The sequence below is a fragment of the Poecile atricapillus genome, chromosome 7 (assembly GCF_030490865.1).
Source record: "Poecile atricapillus isolate bPoeAtr1 chromosome 7, bPoeAtr1.hap1, whole genome shotgun sequence".
NCBI classification, from domain to species: domain Eukaryota; kingdom Metazoa; phylum Chordata; class Aves; order Passeriformes; family Paridae; genus Poecile; species Poecile atricapillus.
The window spans coordinates 3,378,821-3,392,431 of NC_081255.1; the positions used below are offsets into that span (position 1 = coordinate 3,378,821).

General features: G+C 39.7%; 1 protein-coding gene across 2 annotated transcripts in view; it reads left to right on the forward strand.

Annotated features, from left to right (window-relative positions):
• The window catches only part of RGL1 (ral guanine nucleotide dissociation stimulator like 1), a 55,035-nt gene that overhangs the window by 19,006 nt on the left and 22,418 nt on the right, over positions 1–13,611 (forward strand). For both annotated transcript variants that reach the window (XM_058843375.1, XM_058843376.1), the window contains exons 3-4: positions 1,100–1,308; positions 8,154–8,231. In XM_058843375.1, the coding sequence (XP_058699358.1) occupies positions 1,100–1,308; positions 8,154–8,231 (287 nt within the window). The remainder of the gene's footprint in view (positions 1–1,099; positions 1,309–8,153; positions 8,232–13,611) is intronic.

A 13,611-nucleotide genomic window follows, 5' to 3' on the forward strand; every position in this document is an offset into this window, starting at 1 on the left:
TAATATTTTATTTTAATGTTGCAGCAAGGGTTTGTTGGATCTCTTTAATCTGTGAAATAAGATAGCAGAGCTTTGTAAATAATATTAGAGCTTTAGAATGATGTTAAAGTTATCTATATTGTTTAAAACTGAAAAGGATGTCTATTAGAAACAATTCTAAAGCAGTGGAGGGTAATGATGTAAATAGGAAGTGGGTGGGGTATTTCTTCTTAATTATCCTATTAATAGATTTTTTTTTTCCTTTGTGTTTCATCAGTGTCCTGAGCCAGGGTTGGTGGTGCTATCTTTGTGCCCTTAGTATCAAGGTGTTTGAGTAAATATTGGATGATTTTTATTTATAATCCCATTTTTCCCCACATACTTTACAAAACAGGATTTAAACCAGTCACAAAAATACTTTTCTGAACTGTCCTCTAAATAATGGCATAATTTAAGGAAGTGTTCTTTCAGACTTGAAGCAGGCTGTAAGCATTTAAAACAAATGCTGTTTAAAAAACATACCCACACACAATCCCAAACTGTAGATTTATGGACAGATATTGCGCCAAGTGGAAACTCTAAGAGAAAATTGGAGCGTTAGAAGGCCTTGTTTGTGAGATGAGTTTGACACCCTCCTTATAAAAGTATCTTGAAATACTTTTGCACCAAGTGTGTTCTGGCCTTGGGTGCTGTGTGACACCCCAAGCTTACTATTTTCAGCAAGGGAATCACAAGTGCCAGTGCTTAAATTATGGTCAGTTTTCATGTTTATTCAGAAGTTAAATGAAACACTGAATTACCACTTTTGTTCCCTTCAGTAATATTACTCTTTGAGGGATAATGGATTGCCTTTTAGGTAATAATATATGGTGGAATCATGACTTAACTTGATAGTGGTCACACTGTAAAATGTTTTTTTGAGCATGTCAGAGAAATGCTTTAAAATAAAGTTACTTGAAAACTCCGTTACTTGATACAGAATTTGGTGCTTGTAGAGCACCAAAAATTGACAAAATCATTTAGTAACTGGTGATGGCCATCTCCTGGCCAAAGATAGGACATTATCTGTGTCAGGGATCTGTCTCCTGCCTGATTTTTGTACTCTTCTTTCCTTTTGTAGGGTGAAGGAGACCAGTTACCCCCAGAGCACACTGTCAGACAGTATGAAACATCCAAGATCAGGGCTATAAAAGCTGGAACTTTGGAGAAACTGGTGGAGAACCTTCTTACAGCTTTTGGAGATGCGGATTTTTCCTACATCAGCATCTTCCTTGCAACATACAGGGCATTTGCATCTCCCAGGGCAGTGCTGGAACTTCTTCTGGACAGGTAAGAGCCACTGCTATGCAGTGGAAATGGACCCATCATTTACACAACAGGGGAGAGTTGTCAGGAATTTCTTCCCTTGCTTTTAGTGGGTGTAGATTTAATAAACTGTTGTTAAGATTATGCAAAATTTAGAATTTCAGCATAAACATCCAGTCTATAAATACAGTGATGCTCCAAACACTCCTCAAAGGATACGTAAGGAAAGTGTGCCATGTCTGGCTGCTAAAGAACCCAACTGGGCCAGCACAGCAAAATTAAGTTTCCTCAGAAAAACTCAACAGAATGCATGGGCTGCAAAGTCATACCTAGAATAGATTCTAAAATTTTGTTGGATACCAATATTTTCAGACCTAGCTCTTCTGTTTGGGGGCTGCTGATTCAGAACAGGGATTCTACAAACACAAGAAAGAATTTGCTCTCCTGTTCTATTACAGCACATGAATGTGCAGCTATAAATTTTTACAGACAGCCCAAGAACTGCTGAAAGTTCTAAGAATAGCTTTTAGGGTCAGACTGTTAAATCATGGCTGCTGTGTCTGCATAAATGCTTGGAACACACAGCATTAGTTTCTCACCCTAAATTCTAACTGACACACGGCTGGGTCAGGTGTGGTCTTATTTTGGGCGTGTCATATTTGCTGCACTTTCAAAATCTGTGATTCATAAAAATGGTTGCTCTGGCATTAGGTAATTAGGACAGAAAAGTGGCATAAGAACTCTTAGGGTTTCATTTTGGCTCTCCCACTAGGTAGATAAGGAACAAGGCATGGATAAATTATCTGTGCTTCTCTTTTCTATCTGAAAAGGATAATCCTGGCTGCTCTGCAGGAATGCTGTCTGGCTCATTTAGTAAAGATGATATTAATAGTAACAACCTGACAGTCAGGTAAGCAGTCAGCTGAGAAAAGAGCAGCCATCCTGGAGAGTAGAATTGGTTACAGTTACACTGACTGTTCTCTCATTCCATCCCAATTCTAGTTCAGAATGTGAGAAATTATAAAAATTGCCAGTGGATACATACAAGAACATAAAAACATTGAGGCTCTGAGGAAGTTGACCCTGCCTTCCTCCTCTCACACTGATTTAAAGAAGTGAAAATGTCTGGAGAGGACAGGAAATCCCAGGAGAACTGTCTCCGTAGAACAGAATTCTCTTTTCTAAGCCCAGTTTTTTTCTTGTTGGCTTGTGTATCTCTCTGAGCAAGCTACAATAACCCCTTCAGAGGAATGGGCTGCCTGATCTTGTCAGCATTGTCCCCAGCCTTTTATAATACATGACAGGATCCACAGAAAATCCTAGGAGGTTACCACTTCCTTCCTTTCTGCTGTGGTTTTAAAACATTAGCTACAAAATCACTAGAAAATGTACTCATTTCTTGCTGTGAGATATAGATTAGAAGAAGGGCAGAACAGGCTTAAAACTTAGAAGGAATAAAGAAAATTTATTAACAAAACTACAAGAATAAGAAACCAGAGTAAAACCTCTAGAAACCCTTTTTCCTCACCACACAACCATTCTCTTGTTTAATTGACAACATAGAGACAAAAAAACCTGGTGGTTGAAACAGTCCCAAGTTTGCTATAGTCTTTTCATCAGTAGTCTTTGTAGAGAAAAATAAGTCCTCGTTTGTAAATCTATGGAGTTTTTCACAAGAAAACCATTTTCTCATGGTTTTCTATTTCTCTGATGCCAGCCACCTGGAAAACTCTGCCATCAGTTCTTTCTTCTCATTTCACACCACTCTGAGGTGTGTGTGTTCATGGGCCATTAGGTCAAGGGGTGTCATTTTAAGGATGAGTTATTCAAAGGCAAAAGTTCTCTTCATCTGTCTCAGTGAGCCTCTCTGGAAACAGAAGTTTTCTCTTTGTCTCTTAAGGGCCACAAATCTTCAACAACTCTCACTTCTCTGTTTCTGTTCCAGGATCTCATGAGATCACAACTACTTCACCATTCACTCAGCTTTATCAATGAATTACCTTTGCTCAGATCCACACTTTGAAATACTCCATTCTCCCCAAAATACTCTTTCATTAATTAAAGGAGTTTTTTTTCAGAACATTATTGTCCATCTCCATAGCTTTAACAAAAGAATATTTCAGCTTATTAAGGCACCTCCTTATTTCTCTGAAATATATTATACTGTCTGTTCTCAGAAATGGCCAGTTATTGGCCAGGAGAAAAACTCCCATCAGCCTCCAGCAGCTTTAACTTCCTTAGGTGTTTCTCTTTGTTTCTTAAATGCCAATCCATCATGCCTTCTCTTCTCACAAATCATAGGAGTGTAGTGCTTAAGAATCCATGGATGTTTCTCATGGCTTTTTGTACATAATGGATAATCTTGAATTTTATGGCTTGGGAAAAAATACAGATTAAATTCAAGTTATAAAAGTTAGATTGATTTACATGTAGCTGAGGAATATGGATTTGTGAAGAAAAGCAGATGTTATAAGGAAAAAAAATAGAAAAAATAAAAAAGATCAATAGTAATTGATTTTACTAGCTTGGGTTTCATCTCTAGATTAGTTGAGAAGAAGTGCCCCAGAGCCTGCATTTTTGCAACTTTGTTTTAGTGATACTTGTTAATAATCAGAGTATAGAGACTAAAGTGGGTATCAGTGCATAATTTGTATTTTGTTTTGTGTGCCAGTGAAGTAATAATGAAAAATAACTTTCCATCTCTTAGAAAAAAATCTCTTTAAAAAAAACCTCTTAAAAAAGGAAAAGTGGCACAGTTTTGCATTTGTTGTCACTTTCAGTTTCATCTGAAGAGCTTGAGCCCTGTCTTATTCTTGGGGATAGAGCAGGGTTGTCGAGTAAGGGAACAATTAGAAGTTCTGAGCTCTTGTTGTTTGGTCCAAGGGAGAACAGTGATATGACCAGATCAAAAAAGGCCCTTCCAGCTTTTTATAGGTGAGCAGCTCCTTGGGAGAGAGGAGGAGGAGGAAACAGCATCCACATCATTTGCAGGATATTTTGTTTTGTAGGTATATACTCACTGTAAATCTTCCTCCACAATTTATTTCTGGAAGCTGGATCACCCTCAAGCCCGGTGCATTCAATTTGTGCTGGATTTGCTGTGGATACAGTGCTGCAGAATTGTCTGATGAATGTGTTGGACTTAGACAAACCCAACTTACACAAAAAGTCCTGGGACTCTTGGGAAAATGTGCATATCCTGTACCCTAAATGTGTGGGGAAACCTCTTGGTCCTTTGATGCAGTCTGCAGAGTATCCTGTCTAAGCAGTGCAGTGCTGACTGAGTTTGGGGCAGAAAGCATTTATGGTGTCCAAAAGAGGCGCTCTTCCCTGAGTCAGGGGAGCAAATAAAAAAGCTGATGCTGTGCTTATCTGGTTGTTTCATTTTTTTATTTTCTTTCCTTCAGGACTTCACATTACCCTTTTGCTTTTGATAAAATTTGAGACGGAAGCCTTATGATTTTTTTCAGCCAGATTCAGCCTATAAAGGTTTTCTTCTAAGATAGTTTAGAAGTCACTAGACAAAATCTTGAGCATGGGCTGGTATGTTGAGAAGGGAGTAGGACTACTTGTGTTTCCACATTTATTTATTTAGGAGTAATTGAACATCCACATCCCTTTAGCATTTATCGGAGTTTGGCATCTAAGTGCAGCAGACAGTTTTGGTAATTTGCCAAGCTTTTAACACTGTACCTTCTGATATTTTCTAGCTGTTTAGTACAAGTGGGCAGGGAGAGTTAAAAGAAAAAGATCCTGCTGGCATTTTTGATGTGGAAGCCTTCCATGGAAGTTCCTGGAGGGAAGAAGAGCGGCTTCTCCTGGCCCTGGATATGCGGATACAGTGTGGTGTCTTTGGTATTCGCAGGGGGGTATTCCAAAGAGTGATGGAAGCCAGAGTTAGTTAGCTATCCAGATGAGGTTAGAAGGAGGCCAAATTCCTCTATTCCATGATGTATTTTGCCCTGATAACCATGTTCCTCAGAAGTAGAGCTGTGCTGTGCTTGGCACAGGCAGAGAAAGTAGCAACCAGTACCTGTCTGAAGCAGTTTACAGAGGAGGGAATTGAAATTGTTTGGTGGGAGAGTTGGAGCTGGGTAATGACAGCAAAGAACAAGTTAAATTTATTTTTATTTTCCCAGTCATTCCTTTTGCAGGAGGATGGTTTCCTGGAGGGCATGTGGAGAGGACAGGGGAGGCAGAGGGGGAGGCTCAAAGGAATGGGTCCTGCAGTAGCAGAGCCACTTGAGACAGCAGCTTTGTAGTATTTGACTCACTTCTGTTCCTGTAGCATCTATTATTTTGTCTTTTTTTCCTTTATATCAGGTGGCGTGTCTATTCAGCTAAAGAAGTGATTTCAATTCCATGACTCCATGTGTGTAGGATTCAAACCATCTTATTTTTCCTGAGGATCTGGCCTTCCAAATTGCTTGTTTCAATGCTTACAAGCTTATTTAGGACTTTGGGGCTGTTGCAGAGACCACCTTTCCTTATTGTTTCTGAGTTATTCAGAGTATTTTCCTCCCTCTCTCTTAACAGAGAGGCAGGGATGCATTTTCCACTCTATTTTCCAGTATTTAAACATTCATTATTACCCACTACATTCTAGTCTCACTTGCTTAGTCTGTTTGAGTGTAGTCTGTAACTTCCCGAATGCAAGGCTGAAAAGTTCTGCAGGCTACAGGATCCTTTTGTTTCTCTTGTCTCTTTTTGTATGCAAAGCATTCCTACAAGGCTGGGCAGTGAAAGGCTCTTTGTCTGGGAGCTGGTGAGAGGAGAGTGCTGGAAGGCTGCAGAAAGGCTGTTCTTTAAATCAGTTGTGTTGTTAACTCCTCCTAACCCGAATTTAATGATCTGTTGTTCATGGAAAGATGAAAGATAGGCAGAGATTTATATCTGGCAACATAAGGAAGCATTGTATCCTTCTCCAGTTTTGCACAGAAAACTGCCTGCTCTTTATTGCTGTCTTACAGATTTCTCCTGTGAAACCCAGCTTGTGTCTCTAGTGGGATTAAAACACAAGTGCCTAATGTTCTGCAAAGACATATTTAATATTCCATGCAATAGTAGGACAATGATATTGGGACATATCTCAATAAGTTTTCCTCAAAAAATTAACTGCAAGTTTTGAAAACTGAATATAAAAATTTAATTTTTCTTTAAAAAAAATCTCTAGCAGGGGGAAAGTGCATTTTGTCTACTGGCTAAGATGTGTTTTAGGCATCTTACAGAGTAGGTGGCAGTGGAGAGTGAAATCCTATCCCCTTAACAACAGATCTGTGATTCTTATATACGAAGATGATATGGGGATAGAAAAACTCTACAACTCACAGAGTAGTTATAAGAGTAGGTATGATATATATATAGGTATGATATATATATATATATAGGTATGATAGGTATAGCGCTGAGGTGCATGGGGGATATCTCCTCTGAAAAGCATGCACACTTTTGAGATTTGGCTTTCTCTTTTTATCCTTTACAAACTAGGGTTGCACAATATGCCTAATACATATTCATTTCCTAACTCAGCCTGTCCTCACTTCATATTGCAATTAGCTCCACGCCCCTTTGCGCAGTGATCGTCAGGGGGGAGGTCTTTGGGATGAGGTCAGCGATTTCCTCCTTAGCTGAACTTTTCACCTTGTCTTCTTGTGCATGCTCTTTTTAGTCCTTTGACCACCTTTTGGACTTTGATACCATTCCTTCCGGCTTAGGGGTCCAAAGAATCCCCTTATCCTGTGGTGCCTTTGTCTTTGCATCCTGTTTGTGTATTCTAGCTCTTTATCTTATCTTGCTGTCTCAGTCTTTTCTTGCTCTTGTGGGAGCAGTATAGGTTTTTGTCAGCTCCCCCCCTTCTTCTGCTCTTTTCTTTATGCTTAATTCCTAATTCTTAATTTCTCTGTTTCAAAGCCTTAGACCAGTACTTAAAAGGAGCATAAAACTACCACCACTTCCATCCATTGAAATATTTTTGGATCAGTTTGTGACAGTTCTGACATGAACATTTGGAACAAAAACTGTTCTCTCTGTCTGATGTTACCAGGTTGTTGTAGCACAAGCACTTAAGGATGCACTTGTTTTAACTCTTCAGATTAATTGAGATGTATAAACCTAAATGGATGGAATCAGCTTGTATTCTTATTCTTAAACCTGCCTGTAGGGAGCCATGGAATTCTTCATGGATAATTACGGAGCTGTACATCTAAAACAATGGGCACTCCTGCTGGAAATGAAGTGAATGATCTTGCCTGCAAAGCACAGGGTTGTGCCTTGTAGGTAAGAGATTTCTGTTTGGCACTGTTGGAGTTGTGCCCAGGGTTCCCTGTTTCCCAGTGGTGTTTTCACAGCATTGTGGGCTTTTCTCATGTCAGGAGTTTGGGCACAAAGTTAGCACTTGTCACCTAGGAAACCTTGAAATAACACTTGGAGCTGTTAGGAATGGCAGGTGCTAGAGACACAGAAACTGTATTGGGAAGGTGGTTTTGTTACAGTCCTCTTGCACACTGGAATATTGCCCTAGGAAAAGATGGAGTGAAAATAGGCAGAAGGGTCTTGGAGCTGTGTGCAAAGACGTTTTGGTTGATTCCTCCTGTGTGCAGGCTGATTCATATAAATTAACAAATTAGGTTGGGAGATACTGGCTGTTTCTTTAGGATATTTTCCCTCCTAAATGAAATAATCTTCAAGGTCCTTTATTCTGCCCACCTGTTAAGATTCCTTGTAGTTTGAGCTGGAAGCACTTTGTAGTTGTTTATGGTACTTGTATACAAATTATGCTGTCTTGGTTTAGGGCAAATTTGGGAGAGAACTATTTGGGAATTTGCTTTTATTCACTAGAGTTTTTTTCTAAAATCCACCTCCTTTTTCAGGTTTGGAAACCTGGAGACCTCAAGCCATGGAGAAGTGGCAAACCTGAATTCCTTGGACTCTGAGATGGTACTCAGGGCGTAAGTTTGGATTTCACTGTGGAGCAAGCCCAGGCAGGATTTGGTCTTGGAGGAGGATGTGAGCAGCAGAGCTGTTGTTTCCCTTGAAAATTCACAGCACTGTTTGCATGCTTAAACAAGCATGTGGAAAGGCCAAATGTCCATTATCTTGTAGCATACCCAATAATACAATCTAGTCATCTTTTGCAGGGAAATTATTTTGGAATTAAACATGAAATGAACACATCTGGGCCAGCATTTTGCTAATTAAACAAACAAGGAGTGTTTGTTTCCTCTGCCTTACCTGTGGCAGTAAGTGGTTATTGCTTATGAGTGATTTTATTGTCATTACAGCAATGCCTGCAGAGGAAAGCTGAGGGCGACTCAGGCAACATGTGTGCATGGATCTTTTCCATTATTGCCCTGTGATTTACAGTGCTTTTACAGTGAAATTTAAATTCTGAGGTCATCTTCATTTGCAAAAGAAATATCAAAGCTGTTCTGAACTGCAGTTTAAATGAGAAAAAAGGTGGTTTGGCTATCCTCTTGGGGTTTTATCTTTAGACATTGGGTGTAAAATGTGCCTTAGGTCATCAGCATTCATACTTTGACATCTGTGGTTTACATGCACTGTGGCATGTGTAGTTATATTTGATTGCAGAATGAAGATGCTTGATTCTTGTCAACATTATTGGTTTTCTGTTCCTCTTGCCCCATGGGACTTGATGTAGTAGCTCAACCCTCAGTCTTTCCTGGCTGGTAAAATATTTTTGTCCCATTTTGCTATGAGAACTCCTCAAAGAACAGCTGGTAATTAAAACTTGGTTACAGGCACCAGGGAGGTAACATTATGTCATGGGTAGAAGCAATAACAGACAGACAGTCGTTCCCACACTTCCATCCAGATTGAGCTCTAGGGTCTCTTCCAACTTTGGGCAAACCATTTGATGTCCCCTGATTTCAGTCATAAAATATGAGCTAAAGTTGTATCCTTCATGCAAAATAGCTGAAAGATTTGTACCGGGTATGAGGAATTAGTTTCACCAGTATAAACCATGGTGGGGTTAATCCCCCAGCTGACTTTTTGTGGTCCCAGAGGACTTTGATGATGAGATGGAGAGAAAAACGGTGAAAGTAATCGAGATGTTACCCATGTCACTTGGGCTTTGGGCAAAATGCATCAATTTTTTGTTACACCTGCAGGTGAGTGCAAGCAAATAACATTTAGTAGGAGAGTGTTTGTTTTGGTTTGTTTCTTTCTTTGTTTGTTTTTAGTGGAATTATTTTCCTCCTGACATACATATAGTTTACCAGCCTTGTCAGTTGCTTCCTGCTGCATCAATGTTTTTTTCCCTCTTGGCACATAACACCTTTGCACAGCTAGGGACAGACACATGGATGGAGCCTGTGGTCCTATTCCTGTGGTAGCTCAACTTCTGATGAATTTTCTGACAGAGTTTTCATTAATGTAGTTCAGAACAGCTGATTTTGATCCTTTGGCTTTCGTAAGATATCTTTTATGTGTGAATTTGATATCTTTACTCAAATCTGTGTCTATAAGAAGTTCAACAATGAAGTTGTCAACAAAGTTGTTTGTCAGGTATGTTTAAACAGATCCCATATAAATATGAATTCATGTTCCTTCTCTGAAAATTTCCATTGCTTTCAGTTGCTCTGGCTGCTTGTCTCTTAGATACGATTAATGGTATCGGGAAAGTGTTTGGCTTTGTAGTCGTGTTGTGAAACATGTACTTCTGGTAGTTCAGGTTTTCTCTTGTTTGGGATAATTCCAGTATGATTGCATTTGCCCTCTTTTCTCATAGAACAGAAACATGAGATAATTGTGCTCTTGGTTTTATATGACTTGGAGAAATAGGAGGAAGCAGCAGTAGAGTCTTGTTATTTCTTGCCATTCTTCCTCTGTATTTCTCAGAGGAAAAACATCTCATGGGGAAGCCTGTGGTCTGTGGCCAGAGATCTTTTGCATTTATCAGACTCCTGTTGTGACAGCTTAGAGGATTTAAAAAGCCAGTTGGGCCATTAGAATTGGGACGCAATTTAAAGCATTTCCACTGGTTTGACACAAAAATGCTGCAGAAGTTAAGAACAACTGCAGGAGAGTTTGACTTGTTAAGTACCTCATGGAGCCTGAAAGAAGGAGGAGTAAAAATTGAGGGTATGTGTGGAAGGAACATTTTCCTGTGTGGTGCTCTGTAAGCCCACAGGTTATTACTGCATTCTACATTGAAATTCTCTGTTCTTTTTGCACTTGTAGTACAGAGTTATGATGTATTTTGAGGAGAATGCCTGATGTTAATGATCTGTTCTTTTTTAAATTATGTGAATATCCCACACAGTGTTTATGTACCTGCTTCAGTGTTCAGAACCTGCAAATCCTAACCTAGGGCTTGAGTACATTTGTGGCACAGCCTTGTTAGAGGGGCTTGTGGGAGCTTTAAGCCTGCCCTTCTGTTCCCAGATCCCGCAGTGATTCCAGACCGCTGCTCTGATGTGTAGTTGTTACTGACCCAAGATCACTTCAGCTGTGTTCAGAAACGTGCCCTCCTATGACCCCTTCTGTCAAGGGGATTTTCTCTTCACTTGAACATCATTCCTATCATTTTTTGGGCTGCTGGAGTGGTCAAAAAATTGTATTTTTCAGCAGGGATCTGACTTAATTACATATAATATGTGGTTTAAACAAAGTTACCATGCTTTTCAAAATACTTTGGATCTTAGAGTGGTGAGTAAACTCATCAAAACCATCAAACATTTTGTAAGCTTCTAACAACCTGCCTTTTTTGTTCCCTATCAGGACCCACCTTAGCTTTTCATGGTCAGTAACTTGCTTTTCACACTTCTCACTACTTTCAGTCAGTCAGACATTTCATGATCACAAGTAACAGAAGAATAAAGTCCAGAAACAGTCATATATTCCAGCTAAACATCTGAGTTAGGTGGACTTCAGCTTGTGTTTCCAGGAATGTGATACTGTGTTTCTTAATTGTCTGATAAGAGAGTTGAAAGGAATAGCTTATTTGACCCTCTATCTCTTAAAAGTAATTTTTTTGTTCTTCCTGTTAACATATCAACAAGATTGCCTTATGCTGTGTCTCATGCTGCATGTTTTTGTGTCAAGGGGTGGCAGACTTCCCTTCTCATTGTAGGTTGTTGTTGTCTTTGGAGTCTTCTGTCTTCTCTGCATGGTTTTTAGTTTAGGACTGACTTCTGTTCACATTCAAAAAAATGTGAAACACACCAAGGTGTGTGACAATTCAGAATAAAACCATATATATATATTAAATACAAACAAATTATCAGCATGATTAATTGTGTTAAGATTTAAAGAGGCTCATAAAATTTCTGCTATAATTCAGTTATGTTCTTGCCTTTTAAATGAGGTTGTATAGTTCAAATGTGTTGTTTGGTACATGTCACCTGACGAAAAGCAAATGAGGAAAGAAAGCAAAAAGCCGTTCTTTATCTTACCCACGTCTAATGTGAATGCATGTTGTACCTTATCAGGCAGAATCGTGGAAAACCTGAATGGGATAGTAACCTCCTTGAGATCCTCAGCAGCTTTACGTATTCTGGAAAGGGGCTCAGCAAGCCAAGCACTTGATGCAGTGTGGGGCCTTCAGTCCTCCCCAAATGGCAAAATGTACTGCCCAGGAGATAGAAATAATGCTTTTGGTGATAGGACCTATCACCTGATTTCTCTTTGGAGCAGACCAGTTCCTCAGTTAACTCTGTTAGGAGGTTGGGTTTTCTATGCAGGATGATCTGTGGAGCAACTCGTGCTGTTTTCCTTCTCTAGTGAAGGACAGTGTTAATTTTGATTTCTGGGATTTTGATTAGTGGGCAATCAGTCCATTTCTGGCAGATAGCTGCTCCCAAAGCACAGGCTCCATGAATTTGAAGAGGTGATGTGTTAAAAGAGCAGACACTGCTTTCCCCAAAGGTTGACGTTGAAGACCAGGCAAAAGACTGGAACTGAGAAAGGAACATAAAGCTTTCACAATACAAAATACTGTAGCGGCTTATACCTTCTGGGATTCAGTGGCTACACAGGATCCTGAGATGTCTGTGGGTATTGTGAGTGTCCCAAGCCAGGCCATGGCACTTGAATCCCTTGCTAAGCCTGTGACACCTGGGGAACTGAGTTAGTACATCAGCGAGAGGTACTGAGCTGGCTGCCACCAGTTTTAAAGATTTGTGTTAGTGCAGTACCCAGAAGTGATTCATTCCCGTCCAGACACACAAAAAGCTGTCCAGGCTGGCAGTCCAAGCTTTGCCTGTGATGTTTGCATTTGGTTTAAAAAGTTTAATGTTAACTGAATCTAGTTCCTTGGAGACCTTACTCAAAAATACAGGAATACAAACCTGGGGTTACATGCAGGAAAGGTTTTTCAAAAGGCACACAATATTGCCATGTTGGTCTGTGGACTTGAACCATAATTGTTTGTTTGTTTGCTTTCCATAGGTCTATCATTAGTACTGCCATGGCTTCTGAATCCTCGAGTAACAGCAAAAAGTCCTTTCAAGCCTCCTCTTGGATTACAAGGCTGTGGTTTCCTTCTGTTGCTGGCTTTGGTTTGCTGGTTTGGCGTCCATTGGTGGTGCTTTCCCTTAGATGGATGACAGGCCACAGAAATGAATTAAAATACTTGGGGATTTTTCGCTAGTCTTGAATGTCAGCTCATAGATGCATCGGCTTTATTATCAAAATGTGGAATTTATTTGTTATTAAAACTTGGAATGTAGCAGAATTGAAAAATGCAGACAAAGCAACTTTAAGCTAATCTGAAACCTTGTTTCATTCCCCAGCATTTGGGGGAAATAGTTCAAATAGAGAAAATTAAGGAATTACTCAGTGACCACGTGGCATGTCTTGCATGTCTTGCACCTCCCCTCTTCTGTATTAAAACAGCAAATACCAAAACCTTCAATGTAGTACCACAGCATTTGGAGTTTTTTCATAGTGACAAGCAAACATTCTCCCATGGCTTTTTATGCGTTCAGATCTTCCTGACCAAAACCTTGTCTTTTGGTTCCTTCTGAACCAAACAATCCCACTGGAAAGCAATGTGCACAGTTACAGCACTGCAGAAGTAAAACTGGGCCTGAAAGATTGTACTCAAGGACAATAGACACCAAAGGAATGTAAGACAAATGGAAGTAAATTGTCTGGCAGCTTCTGATGCCTGGGAAATCCATGGTGGGGAGCAGTTAAGATGTATTTGGGAGAGCAACAAGCATTCATTCCAGTAAAGAAAGTTAAGCTCAAATAACATCAGAAACTAGTGTGGTTACATGAGAGGCGAACACAGGGCAGTGGAAAAGTGAGAGAGTTATGAAAACAACCAGAAGCAAGCAGAAAATCAAATAATTAAAAAATAAT